The sequence below is a fragment of the Ictalurus punctatus genome, chromosome 9 (assembly GCF_001660625.3).
Source record: "Ictalurus punctatus breed USDA103 chromosome 9, Coco_2.0, whole genome shotgun sequence".
In the NCBI taxonomy this organism is placed as follows: Eukaryota; Metazoa; Chordata; class Actinopteri; order Siluriformes; family Ictaluridae; genus Ictalurus; species Ictalurus punctatus.
In genome coordinates this window covers 29797501-29815381 of record NC_030424.2, presented here as the reverse complement: position 1 = coordinate 29815381, position 17881 = coordinate 29797501, and the positions used below count along the sequence as shown (strand labels likewise).

The 17881-nt window shown below is 45.2% G+C and overlaps 1 protein-coding gene across 1 annotated transcript in view; it reads right to left on the bottom strand.

Annotated features, from left to right (window-relative positions):
* The window catches only part of crybg1a (crystallin beta-gamma domain containing 1a), a 77513-nt gene that overhangs the window by 52999 nt on the left and 6633 nt on the right, over positions 1–17881 (bottom strand). The window contains exon 2 of the mRNA XM_017475649.3: positions 1603–1744. Within this exon, the coding sequence (XP_017331138.1) occupies positions 1603–1744 (142 nt within the window). The remainder of the gene's footprint in view (positions 1–1602; positions 1745–17881) is intronic.

The following is a 17881-nucleotide window of genomic DNA, read 5'->3' as shown; positions in this document are numbered from 1 at the left end:
AACAACTTAACAACGCGACAGGACAACATCTGTGCTCGGTGTAGCCGGAGTAAACGCGCCGCCTTCTGTTCTTCATCAGGAATCGTGCACGATTTCTTTTTCTTTTCTTTTTAGCGTTGTTTTTACGTGTTTTACTTAAACACGCCGATCACTACCGTACTCGAGATTACAGCAATCATGTAAACCTAGGCTATTTGCTCGTACGGTTGTCTAGAGGTGTGACTCGGGACCGGGATTCCACTCGAATCGACGATAAAGTCGGGTCAGATGTGACGCTCGCGAGGCAAAAAAAAACCGCGCGAGTGTTTTACCGGATGCTCGATTTCATTCGCGCAGCTTCGGTAGCTGGTGTATCCTGGTCAGAGTCACGACGGATCAAAGGTTAAATGACTCGTCTGTTGGAAACAGAGCCGACTAAATTCATTAGAAAACATCGGGGAAGTGCAAATAAAAATAAAAATCGCGGTTTAACCTTGAAAAAAATGTCAAGGAATAAATCACGATGAACGATTTAATCGTCCAGAATCGTTACGCTAAATAAATAAATAAATAAATACAGAAAAATCACGCGCGTCTCCGTTATTTCAGGTTTTAAGCAGAGTGCAGGAGCGTTTAACGATATTCCCAGCTGTGCAGTTGAGAAAACAGCTGGATGGCCGATCAGCGCAGGACAGCGAGTGAAATCGCTTCCCGATCATCATCGCCAGTAACGTCATTTCCACGTCGTTAGATTTGACGCTCCGTAGTAGCCTAGTTACTCTGTCGTCAGGGGGCGGGGCTTCCAGAGGTGGCGCCTGTTGATTCCAGTGAATTCGGATTCCGGTGAATCTGAATCCTCTGATCTGAAGACAGTCTGTAGAGTTTACACAGAATGGTGCGAGGTCGGTTTGAGGTCGGAAGACTTTCTCCAGTCTTCGGCTCTTCATCTCGGACCAGTCTGGTCTTTCTCCAGTCTTCGGCTCTTCATCTCGGACCAGTCTGGTCTTCCCCGTCTGGTGGTGTCTCTCATCGGCGAGGTGTTTCAGTCTGCAGACCCTCGGCTCACGGGGTGTTTTTTGTTTTGCGCACCATTCTGTGTAAACCCTACAGACTGCTGTGATCAGCAACACCTGAAATACTCGGACCGGCCCACTCTGACGTGTGATGTGAACATGAACTGTATCTGCATGATCTTTATGCCTTGTGCTGCTGGGACGTGATTGGCTGATCGGAAAAACCGCATAAATGATACAGACGTCCCTATTAAAGTGGACGAGCGAGTCTATACGTATGTAGTGCACTACGGAGGGCGGCATCACGTCATATCCTGGGTACGGCGCCAAGAGTAAGTGAGTGTAAAGTTCCAGTTAAACCCACAAAATCCACCGTTTCTTATTTCTCACTTCCACCTGGCGGCAGCGACGTGGCGATCTTCACGCAGGCTTCGTTTCCGTCAACGCTGTTTATATCGTCTAATGAGATTGCGACCTAAATAGTAGCGAATAATATAAATATTCGAGCAGGCGTATTAAAGTATATAATATCTAATCACGGCCTTATGACTCGGAATCGCATCGTCTGGAAGCCCGGGGTTTACAGGACAGTATCTGGTCTCGCGTTTACCTTCCTGTGACGTGGTGGGGGTGAGACAGGTTCGGAGGGAGACAGGTTCAGGCTGATCACAGACGCGCACTCTGACGGCGCGATGGACCAGCTGTCGCTCATCGTCAAGTCCTCCGTCCGGATACTTATCTGATCGAAGCTCCTGCAGAGGAAACCACACAAAACAGCAAAGCATCAAACACACATCCACGACTTCCTCCCCGTGTTCAGAGAGAGTCACGCGCTCGTTTAAAAGCTCCACGAAACAAATCCAGGCTGTGCTTTCATCTTAAAACTAAAACATATTCCCAAAGACGAGAGCAGAGAGGAGCACAGACACTCCGCTTTTTCCACACAGGACCTCTTCGGTGTGATCCAGCAAAACAGGAAGTGCTACAGGAAGTCCATACTGCTGACTGCGGTCAGACCTCAGAACTCGGCCCCAGCCTGGAGCGTGGACAATTACAACTAAAGGGCAACATATGAATATTTTGGGAATTAACCTGAGATCAGCTCATTATCAACATCGTGTCATTTATTCTGCTCACTTTAAGAAGGTGGATGGCCACGCCTCCTTCACTGAGACTGACGCACTGATGCCACGCCTCCTTCACTGAGACTGATACACTGATGCCACGCCTCCTTCACTGAGACTGACGCACTGATGCCACGCCTCCTTCACTGAGACTGGTGCACAGAGGCCACGCCTCCTTCACTGAGACTAGTGCACAGAGGCCACGCCTCCTTCACTGAGACTAGTGCACAGAGGCCACGCCTCCTTCACTGAGACTAGTGCACAGAGGCCACGCCTCCTTCACTGAGACTAGTGCACAGAGGCCACGCCTCCTTCACTGAGACTGATACACTGATGCCACGCCTCCTTCACTGAGACTAACACACTGATGCCACGCCTCCTTCACAGAGACTGACACAATGATGCCACGCCTCCTTCACTGAGACTGACACACAGAGGCCACGCCTCCTTCACTGAGACTGATGCACAGAGGCCACGCCTCCTTCACTGAGACTAACACACTGATGCCACGCCTCCTTCACTGAGACTGACACACTGATGCCACGCCTCCTTCACTGAGACTGACACAATGATGCCACGCCTCCTTCACTGAGACTAACACACTGATGCCACGCCTCCTTCACAGAGACTGACACAATGATGCCACGCCTCCTTCACTGAGACTGACGCACAGAGGCCACGCCTCCTTCACTGAGACTGATGCACAGAGGCCACGCCTCCTTCACTGAGACTGATACACTGATGCCACGCCTCCTTCACTGAGACTAACACACTGATGCCACGCCTCCTTCACAGAGACTGACACAATGATGCCACGCCTCCTTCACTGAGACTGACGCACAGAGGCCACGCCTCCTTCACTGAGACTGATGCACAGAGGCCACGCCTCCTTCACGGAGACTGACACAATGATGCCACGCCTCCTTCACTGAGACTAACACACTGATGCCACGCCTCCTTCACAGAGACTGACACAATGATGCCACGCCTCCTTCACTGAGACTGACGCACAGAGGCCACGCCTCCTTCACTGAGACTGATGCACAGAGGCCACGCCTCCTTCACTGAGAATGAGACAGAAACCACGCCTCCTTTAATGAGACTGACACACTGATGCCATGCCTCCTTCACTGAGAATGAGGCAGAGGCCACGCCTCCTTCACTGAGACTGACACAGAAACCATGCCTCTTTCACTGAGACTGACACATTGATGCCACGCCTCCTTCACTGAGCCGTACCCAAAGAAACCGTGCCTCCTTCACTTAGACGGCGACATAGAGGCCACGCCTCCTTCACTGAGAATAAGACAGAGGCCACGCCTCCTTTCCGTAGCCCGAGATAGAGATCAGTAACCGGGAAAGAAAGTTAATTTTACAGTTTTATTGTGTGTTTAGATAGAAATCTCTCTTTTTTTAACACAATAAATAATAATCGCAAACATAAAAATGGATTCGAAGCATTTTTTCAAAGACATTTATTTGATTTTTTTTCACACTTACAATGAGTTCAGAAAGTATTCGCACCCCATCTATAGTTATTCACACAAATAAACAAATAAATAAATATGTAAGTACGCAAATTCATAAATACATAGGCAAGTTAGGGTTAGGGGTCTGGTCTCGGATTAGAGAATTAAAGTCACTGAACCCGAGCCGCAGGTGCAGCGGTGACTAACTTCCTCCAGTCGGCGCTAAAACCCCAACAAACCGCCTCATAAAACCGCCTCATAAAACCGTCTCCTTATCCTGACGCAGTTCTGATGAACGACCCGTCAGCGCTAACAACAGGCCGTGACGAGCCTTTAAACCCGACAGCACTTATCCAAAACCTGTACTGAATAAGTTCCTGCTTCAGGAACGTCCTGTTCACGGTTTGACACGCCCGCTCAGATCGGATCCGATCCTAGATCAGATGCATATCTGAACACGGACATCGTTAGTCTGTTGTTCATTTCAACCGAAATGTGGCGTTTAACAGACACAGGAGGAACCTGAACTCGTTAGAACAGGACTGCGCTTATCAAACTCCTACACCCAGACCTGCTGATCATCAGATACCTGATCGTCGGTCGTACTCACTGATCATGCTGTTGCTGTGAATAATCACAGGTCTGAGATGCAGCGGATCGGACCAGAGCTCCGAGGCGATCAGATATCTGAATAACTCAGTTTTAACTCTGCGTACAGCTTCATGCTTTAAATTATGAAACACACTATTATTAAAAAATATGATGAAGATGAAGATGATGATGATGAAGAAACCTAAACCCAAGCAATGGTGTGTATTACACTTCAAGATCCAAATTCAAACCAAAAGAGGATGTACATCATGCAGATAAACACTCGGGTGTGATTGTTACTCTGCACAATGAGGTCATGTGACCAGGAACATTTCAACCTCCGCGATTATTAATTCATCATCAGGGCAATAAACACACACACACACACACACACACACCGCTTCGCGTTCATGAGTTTTAATCGACTTTTCCTTCACTTAGCAACACAGAGGTTTGGCAAAAGTAGATAAAACGTGATCACATGCCCTCTAGGCTGCCCATGCCGTGGAGAATACGTGACGCAGTGCCCACTAGGGTGCCCTTTGACCCTTCTACTAAAGAGGAATCCCAGCTTCCAGGAGAATGGTATTAAGATATGACCTTAAGCGATGTAATATACTTCTGGGCGCTAACGGATGAAGTAAATTAGCATGTGCAGACACACACACTGAAGCTGAGTGACAGGCCAAGTGTAGATCAAAACACGGCAACAAGGCCAGCAGCATGACTAAGTCTTCTCCAGAACATGAGTCACGGTACCCAGGTCAATGCCAAGTCTCTCTCTCTCTCTCTCTCTCTCTCTCTTTCTCTCTCTCTCACACACACACACACACACACACACAGACAGCTTGGCTCCTGTAAATAATGTCAGCAAACACACAATGTTTATTTAAGCTACCCACTTCCAGTAGACGAACTACTACTGTGGTGCAAAAATCCCATCGAGACGTTAAGAGGAGCATTTCAGGTCAGCGAAATAACTCCCACATCACATGCAGCTGAGTGTAGCATTTAAATGCTGTTTAAAAAAAACACTTTTTAAAAAAAATATGATTTAGAAAGTCTAATCTAAAACGTCAAACATCCGGCCTGATTAGGTTTCTAATCCGACTCACTACACAAAGTTAGAATCTAAATTCGGATCAGAAAAAGAGCGAGTCTCCACTGTTATTCCACTAGGGGGCAAAACAGAGCAATAAACTCTGACGAATGCGTCTCTGCAGCCTGGAACCGCCTCCAGATGGGCGGGGTTAGCTCCAAACGGGCTAGATGTTTGATGGGTTACGGTTAGCATTAGGAGACAATAAATTCTCGAACGATGTTTCTTTGGAAAAAGAACAAATTTAGGGGTTTCACAGCAACGAGGGGTGGAAACTTTTCCGCTGACATAAAATCCGATTTCAGTTCCAGGTTTTAAAGCGCACCTATTGTGGTTTTTCAAATATCCCCTTTCATGTAGCGTGTTCTATACGGAGCTGTCTGTGAATGTAAAAGCGTCTTGCAAAGTTTCAAAAATCAAAAGCGCGCGACGAACGGAGTCATCGACTCCCAAAAGAAGGAATCGATTCTGAACGGCTCAAACGGCTCGTTAGTGATTCCAGACTTTACTTCCTGTACTAATCTACGCAGGTTTCTAACAAAAAGCCCCGCCTCTCGTCTTCATCGGCCACTCGCTGACAGCGGTAGACCGATCACGACAGACTGGGACGTCTGACCAATCAGAGCAGAGTATGCTCTCTGAAAGGAGGAGTTTAGAACGAATCCTTTAGAACGAATCATTTAACGAGTCGTTTGTGACACTGGGGGGAGGTAAGGTGCAGTTTAAATGATGAGTACGTTGAAGTGTTTTTTGACCTCGGATGCGTCTAAATCTATCGTGCGAGAGATTTAAAACAAAATTAGGCACGTTTCAAATTCTTAATAGGTGCGCTTTAACGCTAAACAGTGTGGACATTTTTGAATCGGTGTGAACACTTACGCAAGTTCACCGAAACCGGACAGTTAAAGAGTAGAGTAAAGATCAGGTGACGCTTTTCCAATCTTCAACTGTCCAGTTTTCGGTGACGTGTTGGACGTGTCGAGAGGCTTCTCAGCATTTACCGTGTACCGTCTTTACTGTAATGAAGAGCACCAAACCAGTAACCAAACCAACTGCCCCGGAAACCAGCCGTGAGCTGAGGATCGAACCTGAGATTCCCACCGCATCGCTGCTCCTGTGATAATGTTTCGTAGGCAGAGTATTTTATTTGAATGAAGAATTAAATACAGTTTAATAAACAGAAGAATTTCGTTTATGCAAAAACCCCCAAGCTGCAGGTCTCTGCCAAAACTGAAAAGCAGACGCTTGTTCTTAACCTGCCTAAATCTATATAAAAATAAAAATAAATCAAACCGACACTACTGGCGCAATCAGCTTTTGTTCCCTGTTTCCTGCGCCGATCACGAATCCTGCCGTATCTCCGTCGCCTCGGTCGCGTCCGCCTGAAGCGGTACGTCAGACATGAAAAGAACGCGTCACTGAGAAGTGAAATGTCACTAAATACAGCAGGAGATCATTGTGCTGAGAGGTGCGGAGTTTATTATTCCTGTAAGTACTTGCAAAAAGAGCCAGGCAACAGAAGAAAACGCTCATTACACACGGTGTGTTATTACTCCATTATGTGTAACTAAAGACCTCAAAACCTCGTCCTTTGATGGAAAGGATGGAAAAGTTCCTGGTTTTACCCTGAAGCCAGTTCCATCCTCGGTAATCTTCAGGTAATTACAGCAACCGTAACAGAACTAGGGTTTAAAAGCCCGCTGTAGGTAGCACCCACAGGAGAAACACACACCGCTAATACGCTAGTCGGCGATGTGTTATGACAATAATAAAAATCGCTTTACAACCGCTGCTTCTTTTAAAAAGAGGTCCTATCCTGCACGGTGTACCTCAGGGTTCTACACTCGGACCGCTTTTATTATCCTGAAACATGCCGCCGTTAGCGCAAATTATTCACGAGCATGAGGGACATCGTTCTAATCGGACAGAGAAGTCTTTTATCGTTACTAATCCGATCAAAATGATTATTTTTTTTAAAGCGAAATGAGAGGTTCGAAGGAAAAACCACGGAATTAGCGCGAATAACACTTTCAGCAAGCGTAGAGAAATAGTGTACGGAAGGCTTCACGGCATTAAGCTGGTCTAATTGATTAAGAATGAAAAATATATCGATTCTAGTAGTCATTTTGTCTTAAACTCAGAATAAAAACGATTCGTTTCCCTTCATAGCGGCTTGATCATGTCCAACAGTACGTGAGGAATGAAACACTCCGTGTCGCGCCGTTCTAGGAAATGAATCAGTGACGGGGTGGTGCGATGAAACAGAGTTACTGGTTTATTTATTATCTTTTTTAATACCACAGCAAGTGCCAAGGAGCTCTAATACGCGTTACTCTGCCACCTACTGGTCACTTATGATTCGGCAACGTCGATGGATTCACTCCGTTCGACCTCTGTTCTTAAGTCGGACCGCCCGACGTTTAAAATACGGAAACCGAAGTTTTATTCTCCGAAATTCTAGTTAGTTTCCCTTTTTCAGTGAAAACGTGAGTTTTTGTGATAGTTTCGCGATAGCTTAGCGGTTAACATGTACGCCTCAGACGGCCAGGGTTGGGGGTTCGATTCCCACTGTGGCCCTGTGTGTGTGGGCGGAGTTTGCATGTTCTCCCCATGCCGTGGGGGTTTCCTCCGGGTACTCCGGTTTCCTCCCCCAGTCCAAAGACATGCATGGTAGGCTGAGTGGCGTGTCCGTAGTGTGTGAATGAGTGTGTGTGTGATTGTGCCCTGCGATGGATTGGCTCCCTGTCCAGGGTGTACCCCGCCTTGTACCCCATGCCCCCTGGGATAGGCTCCAGGTTCCCCGTGACCCTGTATGATAAGCGGTATAGAAGATGGATGGATTGATGGATAATTCTCGTTAAGTTATAAACAGTCATTCCCTCACCAGCCTCTCTTTATTTCTTTCTCTTGAAGTTAATAAGAAAAAAAAGAAACAAAAAACGCAGAGAAACCGCCAAGCAGCGTAAACGTCTCTGAACAGGTTATTTAAGTCGTCTCACTTCTCACTCAGTAAATCTACACGACGCCTGACTGACGCCGGGAACAAAAGAAGCTTTATTTCAGGATGTTTTTGTCATCGGGGACTTTGTCTTAACCTGCTGAGATTGGGACAGAACCACTGGCTTTCGGAGCGAAACAGGAGAGACGTGAACGTGAGTCACGTGAATGTGACAGGCAGGACTTTAGAATCAGAGCTCTGTACGAAAACACGGATAAGTCCGCTTGTTTACTTCAGAATAACTGCCAAGTGCAGCTGAGCAGCGGGATTTATTCGCTTTATTCCCCGTACTCCTGCTCATTCATGCGTGCATCCACTCAGCCAATCACCTCGCAGATTTTCTTTACTGACTTATTGACCATTTTTCTCACCGTCAAATACATTTCCTTTTATCGAACTCAATTTATGTTTCACTCTTGTGATATTCTGTATTTTATTGTAGAAGCACTTTGGGCTGCATCTTATGTGGGCTTTATAAACAAAATATATTATTAGGGGGCCAAGCACCAAAGGTGTGCAGTTCAACGTGTTTCTCTACACTCGTAAAAAATAAAGGTTCCAATCAGAACCAAAAAAAAAAAAAAAAGGTTTTCTTCAGCCTGATGCCATAGGAGAACCTTTTTAAAGTCGCACAAAGAACCTTTAACTCTCAGGTTCTTTAGAGATCCCAGAAATGGTTCTTCACAGCAGTGCCACAAAGAACTTTATTATCATAAGTTCACAAAAAAAAAAATCTTAGATAGTGCTTTAAGGAACCGAAGTAAGGTTCTTAAGAGTGATGCCTGCCAGGAGAACCTTTTCCAGTCCCACAGAGAACCTTATATATATATAGGGGTGACTTTAACCTGTTAAGGGTGAAACCTTGAGGAACCAATACACTGCTCTGAAGAACCTCTAATGAACCATAAAGAACTTCTTTAATCCCCAAAGAACTATAAAGCTCAACTCAAGGACCCTGTACAATGAAAAATGATTCTTGACAAGAAGAATGTTCTTTGCAGAACATATAGTGCTGTAAAGAACCACTGAAGAACCCTACGAGTGTACCTTTCTTATTATTATTCTTCTTCTGGCTAGGGTGTGGCTGTGTCATCCCATACAACCGTCTGATAAAAAGTTGTGAAATTTGGCACAATGATTCGGGAGGGTCGAAGGAATATTCTGACCAAATTTAGGCCAATTGCGGCCAACACAACCAATAGCGCCACCGTCGGGTCAAATTTGGGCCTGATTTGGAAGTATGTTTATGCTCATAACTTTTGAACCGTGGGTCCAAAATATAAAAGCCTTAAAAGGCAACCCTGGATTCCCTGGCTCTGCTTTCCCGTGATTGCTTTTTGAATGATTGCAGCGGGTCTGTAAATGTGTGGCTCACCGAGTCTGGGTGCTTGGCCCCCCGGAAATGCTGCTAGCAGCTTTAATTATTATTTATTAAATCTGTACACGCTCAAGAAAATGCCCAAACATCCTTGGTTTTGATGAAACTCTGCGTTCATGCCATCCAACAAATGCTATTTTACCTTGACTGCAAATAATCCAGACCAGGCACTGGACGCTTTAATCATGGACACTGTGGCGTTCCTGGTGACGTTTTAAACACATCACATGATCAGTGGCAATCATAATAGCATCATTATATGTCATTTCCTTTGTTGTGTGCACTCAGTAAGTGTGTGCATGTGGAAACAAAACATTTCTGAACACCTACATGTGCGTTACAGTCTCGCCCGCCTGTGTTTAAGCCACCATTGTGTGTGTGTGTGTGTGTATTTCCCTTTTTGCTCTTTCAGATATAAGCAGTTGCACTGGTTGCTCCAGAGAAATGGAGAAAGGAATATAGAAAGGAATTTGTTCTGCGCTTCACTTCGGATTGGTTTAAACGCAGCAGTGCAATGTCGAGTGGAAAAAGAAAAAAAAAAACCCTGCAAGGTTGACCTCGGGAGACCTCGCGGACTTTAAAAATAAACGTAAAGTAAAGGGCGGTGCGGTGTACACGGTCTGCTTTCCATGTTCCTCGCTCGCTGCCGAGTTTCCATAGTTATCGTACGCTCCTGGATACCAAACACGATACAAATATCACGGAGGGATTAGAAACGCGCGGTTCAGGTCCGAGGACGTCAACATCTACGGAGTGGAAAACAGCAGCTCGCTCGCGTGTAAACACACCGTGACACGCTGCTGTTTTTCCCGCTCGAACACGCCTCCTCGTTCGAATCGTCAGGAAACAATCGGGAGTTTCAGAAGCCGAGGGAAAACACCTCAGAACACCTCAGATCGGCTCGGGAGGACGCTTTAGATTCGTCTACAGACTGAATCGCCCGTTACTTACATTCGTATTCGTATACTACATTTATATTTACATAACCGCAAGTGTTTATGAGTTTCTAAACTATCCGTAACGTCGCTAGACCTATCAGCTCGCTAGCTCAGCAGTCGCGCTAGGACTGCAGGGTCTTTTTAAATGCATGGGGGCGGGGTTTCTTTTCTTTTTTTTTTGTAATCAGTCAGGAGATGCAAAAGCAAAACCTCAGTAATAACAGTTAGTGCATAATACTGAGAGAGCGCAAACTTCTGCGGCGTCAAAGCCTTTAAGCTGAAGAGATCAACAGCATTACAGACAGCGCCGACACTGGAGACTCCTTCCGTAAACGTTAAGTAACCGTCTCCTTACCGAAAACGTCGCTATATATAATTTACATCAATCATAACTATGATAGTTTTTTCGTGCAGCCTTAACGTGCGTACGACAAAAACGCACACTCGTTGCATCGTTACACAATATCTAATCGAGCACACACACACACACACACACACAGTGCTTTTAGGTTCTCAACAACAACTGATGATGACTACTACACTCTACACCCCCCCCAAGCATTCCTCGTACAAGTCACGACAGCACTGCTTGATAAAACTGCCTCTCGACCAAATCAGTGAAGTTTCCACGCGAGTGTGTGCGAGCGCAACACGCTCCCGACACTCACGGTAAATTAGCTTTGTATTATTTTTTAAAATCACGACGTACAGTGAAGTCAAACGCACCCCTTAATAACTCCACGATATTCACGCTGCTGTTCATCCTCTCGCGCAGGGGGACGTATCGATCGATCGACCGATTCAAATCCACACAAAGCGCGCCCCTGCATTTATATACAGCCGTGGATTCGCTGCTGATCGGCCTGATTCTCCACTCCATAGAGTGTTTTTCCACACCTTTCGAGCAGGCAGTTCGCATTATTAAGCTCCATAGAGTTATCAGTGCACCTAGTGGTCAGAAATGGGAACTGCAACACGTGCTAATAAGACGTCCAGTGGGGCGGGAACCACGCTGCCCCCGTGCTCGTTCTATGAACGTTTTCACTACAGGGGGAGCAGCGCACAGAGTTAATGACCGGGTTGCCAGATTGGGCTAGTTTAGAAATGTTCCGCGGGCACCGAGAACTTGTTTTATAGCAACGAATCGGAAATAAAATCGAATAAATTTGCTCAAACAAAAGGTGACATGTAAGTGCAGACAGTGCGTACGACGTACAGAACCATTTCGATTGTATCCTGAAGCCTGGGAAAGGGGAAGAGAGTGGATAATGTCCGCACCTTTTCCAATTTTCAAATATTAGGGGGGTGGGGGGGTAATTTAGCTGCCAAACACACACAGTTGAGGTTTTTTTAGCATGGATTCAGTCGAGTCCAGAGAGAAAAAAAACAATAGCTACATTTAAAAGACCGGAATTCATTTTTATCAATATTTTGAAAAAGTCAACAGTGAGGTAACCGTCTGACCGTGCACCGGGTCGAACCATGAAACACCAACACAACCCCAGTAGATTGATTATAATCCACCATGACGGCAGCGTGAAAACCTCGTCACGCCCAATTACACACACACACACACACACACACACACACACACACACAACAACAACTTCATTCCCATTTTTAAAACGAAGCTTTACACACAACTCAACCCTCCCTGATTCGCAGGAGGTCCAGCTACCAATTTAATAATCACTGCCGGTCTGAACAAAAGCACGGATTAGAAGAAAAGCATGATGGGTGTCTGAGTTTTTAATACAAATCATCTGGAAACAGGAAGTTATTCGGTAGCGTCTCACATCATTTGTTGCAATAAACAAAAAAACAAACAAACAAAAAAGACATTCCTCTCTTAGCAATGCTGCAAATCCGGCTCAGCGTATTATCACAGACTCATTAAGACAAAAGCGAAAGAAGCAGCTCGTATGACGAGCTGCGGACCTTAATTACGATCGAGTAGCTTTCATTATTATTATTATTATTATTATTATTACTATTATTATGAACGTGTGTCCTCAATCTCAAACAGTACATCACGTTATTAGTACACGCGTGAGTCAGTGTTTAGACGGTCAAACACGTTTCTCCGAGAACAAACATTCATTAAAAAAAATAATAATTTATCACGTTTAAGATCACGTCACACTGCCCTAACGACGTAAGTAAATATTTATAATAATCCCCTGTTGTTAAATCCAGCAATTCAGTTCGAATAAGATTTTTTCGTACGTGAAACGTAGTAAAAACATAACCGATGAAAAATACTCGCAAAGTGTAAATTAATCACTTTATCTTTGTACACACACAGTATATATATATATACATATAAATATTTTATAATGTTTGTTACAGTCTTCTTGAGTAGAAAGTTTAAACGGAAAAGTCCGAGGCACGTGCTAAACCCGTCAGCGTCGGCCATGTTGGACGCAACAACAAAAATAAAATCCGGATAAAGCTGTACATAACAACACCGGGGTGCGTTGAATCATCTAGTAATGAATCGTTTTGATTGCTCTCTCAGGAGCTGAACTGAATAAAAATGAGTTCCGTATTTATTAAATATCCGTCCCGTATCTCTAAAGGATATGCTGAAATCACAGGTGTACTCCAGAGCTCTATATTAGGACCGCTTTCGTTTTTGTTTACAGCGATCACGTCACATCGCTACTGATCGCAGGTCCGGGCCGAGACGCGTCACGTGATGAAGACGAGTGCGGCTGAAAGTTCTCGTCCACCAACAAACGTCACCGTGAAAGACCACGCGAAACGATTCCGTGCGATCGCGATTTCGCCGATCCGAGTGTCCGAGCGTTTTCGGCCGCTGATCCGTTCGGATGTTTCTGATATTTTACGGAATTATTAAAACACAAAATGTCCTCAGCAGCACGTAAATAAAATCTGAAGATACAAAAATCTGAGCTACAGACTAAACGACTTCGACGTAAGCGTGGGCTTGGTGATGGCTAACAGCGTTACCATAGTAACAGTTACATCGATGGTTAAAAACCGTTTTTTTGTTGTTGTTGTTTTTTTAAAGTCATAATTGTATTCGTTCTGACACTGCCTTAATTTGTTATTGAAAACACTCCGATGATGTCAACATCACCATTGTTGAAGTTGACTCATCTTCTAATACGTGTTTGTTTACACGAGCACTTAACACGCATCGTTTAACACGACATGTCACGGTATGCCTGATTTAGCGGCCCCGACGCTGACCGCCGTGACGTTTGAAACGGATTTCAATATCCTTTCGTTGTTTTTGGTTCGTTTCTACGAACCGTCACGAAACGTCTGACGTACGAATCGTATAGCGCCGTGCATGAGCGACTGTCGGATCGCGATATTACAACCTCACTGCTTTAAAACCGGCCGAGAAGCGGCGTGGTATCGGGACCAGCGTCGCTGAACGCTCTCCGCCGAGAACGTTTATCGTCCTGTCACTCGACTGGTCCTGGGTTCACACGTATTTTCGTCCGTACTCCAGTCGGAACACTTCTCAGCCCGCTCACACCAGTCCGTCTGGACTTTGTGCGTTTAACGGGCGATTTCGCTACAAAGTTCTTCACGCGGAAAACATCCGCATACGACATCGGAGCGAAATTTACATATCCCGTTCTTCTGTGTACAAAAACCCCGTCTCGTCTTTTGCAAACACAGCTGTTCAAACGTTTATAAATGCATAACTACAACTATCGCTCTATATACTCCACTCAAAGCGCACGCTTCCTACAAGGACGTACGACGTCAAGGACGCTAACATAAATGTACCTATAATTAACGTAACTTTAGCTACAACCGATATGAACTATAACTAATATAAATGTAGCTAGCGAACACAAATGTAGCTATAATTAATCTAAAATTAAATATAAATTGAATGTAAATTTAGCTATAACTAATACATGTCGGCTATAACTAATAAATTTTGCTAGCAAATATAAATTTAGCTACAACTAGCTAGGAATTTAGCAATTCATCGGAAATTAGCTATAAAGAATTTAAATCTATCTACAACTAATATAAAATGCAGCTAAAACTACTACACAGGTGACTAATAGATTTAGCTGGTTAATAGAAATTTATCTACAACTAATATAAATACAGCTGTACTTTTATACAGTCGTGTGTGTGGATACCATGTGATCTGATTGGCTGGCCAAACCTTTAATGGACCCACCACCCTGCTAGCAAGAGCTAAATCAAGCTAAAATTCCTTTTCGTTTTTACACTAGCCACAACTAGTAGAACTGTAGCTACAACTAAAACCAATGTCGCTATAACTAATACACTTGACTATAATAAATTTAGCTAGTCACTAGGGATGTAGCGATAACTGATATCCATTTAGCTATTGTATGCTAATATTGTAAAACTATGTTTAAAAACAGCAACGTGTTAAAATTTCTACTTTATTTTTAGCATTTAGCATTACATCGTCTAGCTAAATTCAAGGAGATGCAACTTTCTAGCTAGCCTTATTAAACATGGCCTCGTGCTGGAAAATTCCCAGCGATTTGTATGACTCACCCTCGTTCGCTCTAAAGCGAATTTCATTGGTCGGCTGGGTAAGCTGGTATGTTAGCGTACACGTCTGTGGAAGCGTGACTGAGCCGTGTTTAAGAACGGGTTTAAGATGAGCTAAAGGCTAACCAGCACTTATCTTCAAGGAAACGTGACGCCCGAGTGAAAGTGGCTAAAACGAAGATGAAAGATATAAGTAGAGTGTGATGAATGAATACCGCAGCTCGTGATCGGCGATGAGGAAGTAACAGACGCGATGGGAACTGGCTCGATTCCCAGATAGATAAGAGGATGACTGATGACGGATGATGTGGCTCAGGGAGGATCTTCTTCGGAAAGTGATTCATGACCGAACCACCCAGAATTCCTCAACGCAAACACGGCTCGCTGGTTTTTCTCAACCTTCCCGGCTCCTCGGCTTGATCGGGTTTGGATCGTGATTTATCCCGACGCTAAAACCACCACGATTTTTGATCAGTTCCTCGATAAACAGCATCTACGTCACGTCTCCCCGACAACTCTAGCGATGATAAAATGATCAAAACTCCCGTTTCTCTCGGGGTTTTTTCTCCCCAGACGATCATCTGAAACGCTGTCACGTCGATAAAAGCGTTAAGCTCCGCCCACTCCCCCCGACATCGCTGAAAATCTCGGTTTCTAGATCCGCGTTCGTACGACTGAACATCAACAACAGAGTCTTTCCTCAAACTGCTGGCACCGGCTGTATTTGGGTCGGATTTTAAACTGAAAAGTGGCGTGAAAAAAAATATATTAAAATAAGAGAAAATAACGACTACGTTTTTAGGTCTTGGGAATTATGCAAATTGGTCAAATTTATAGCGTATAAGACAAAACTATTCTACTATTCCACTAAAGTGCAGGGATTCTCGGGATCGCAGGAATTCCACTGGTCACGGTGCGGAAAATAAATGAATGAATGAATAAATAAATAAATAAATAAATAAATAAATAAATAGCGCCACTTCCAGCATTGAATGTGTTATTTGTTGCGTTCTGAAGTATTTTGTCGCGCTGTGTTGCGTCTCTCAGAGTTTATGGTAATGTATGCAAATCACTCCGTCGATAAAGTTGTATAAGTACCGGGACACTCTTCAGTGAGAATCGGTTGGAAACGTTCCACCTGTTTAGCCGTTTAAGAGACATTTATGGAAGGAGTCTCCAGTGTCAGTGCTCCAGGACTGTCAGGAGGAGTGTTTACGCTTTGCGGGTTTCTTGCGAACGTGACGAGCCGGAGTTTTCTTTTGTCCCAACGTCGAGAGAGGAAAAATAAAAAGGACGCTGGTGAGGAACTGTTTATAGCCGCGCCGACTCGGTTAAAGGCGTTTAACGTGACGCGGGGCGAACGGGCCACGCCAGTGAAAAAAACCGCACGGAGACGAGGGCACCGATGGGAGATGAGGGGGAGGGAGGGGAGGGAACGGGGCGGGGCTCGTAGGGATGTCGGCTAAGCTCGAAACAGGGGAAAATGAGTTAAAATGTCCAACTGAGAGTCATTGATTAGCGTTAATCCTCTTTAGATTTACTCTCTGATGAGTCTGTACATTCCTCCGACCTCACAGTAAAGAGCATTCCTTCAGCATGAGGCGCTGGCTGCGTATGGGAACATGCTGGATTTACGAAGGGGGGGGTGACAAAGAGCTTTTTCAGAAAACACACACTGAGATGGATTTGATCCAGCTGTTCTCCACCTCGAGGCTCTTAAAAGAAAAGAAAAGAAAAATAGAAAGAGAAAAAAATAAGAACAAACGGCTGCTGTGAGGACTCGGCACCGTTTCTGCAACCCACAGCGGTTTCAGTTTGAATATTCTACAGATAAATCCGATAATCCCCGAGCTTGTCTAAAAAGGCACGATGCAATGCGTGCGTTTTGCAACACAGCACGTTCGGGATTTATTCACGTCAGGAAACCGCGTGTAAAGCTCGTCCCGGTCTGCGGGAACGCTCCCAGAAGCCCGGCGTGTCGGGTCTAGTTGGCGTTAGTCACGACGCGCAACGCCCCCTCCTCCTCCCTTAGGCAATACAGAGGCAATAACCGATACACACTTGGCACCTAAACAGCGCTTTCTTATTTTCCCCTCCGTTGCCACGGCGATCTCGAAGCAAAACAAAGCGCCGGCTGGTCGCGCCAGATGTGGTGGGGCGACTCGGGATGCCACAACTGGAGTAAATGAGCGTGCGCGCGGTACGGGCGAGATCTCAATAGGAAATGCGAGATTTGACCTTTCGATCAGCACATCTGCTCCTGCTGCTGCGGGAAAATCCAGCTGTCTGCTGGAAGGAATTGAGGAATCGTCTAAAACTCCCTCGCAGTCAAGTCGTCGGTGATTTAGGGATTTCCACCCATGCGTTTTGTATAGCGCTTATCCTACACTGCCTGTCCCAGGGGACTCGGGGACACCCCGGACCATCACAACCACACACAATCACACATTCTATAATAAACACGTTCACACGTGTTATCTGGACTGGGGAGGAAACGGGAGAACCCAGAGGTTCGGGAGAAACGGGAGAATCCACGCACACCGGGTGGAGCCGGGATTCGAACCCCCAACCCCGGAGGTGCGAGGCGAACGTGCTAACCCCCGAGCCACCGATTATTCAATGCACATTAATAATTCACCCCGATTAGTCCAAAATTTGATTCTTTTTGTTTAGTTTTGCCTGGTTTCACTCTGCACATAAATAATAAACAAAACAAAAAACAAATCTAACTGCTGGCTAAGCGGAGCACAGGAATAAAAACATCCGTA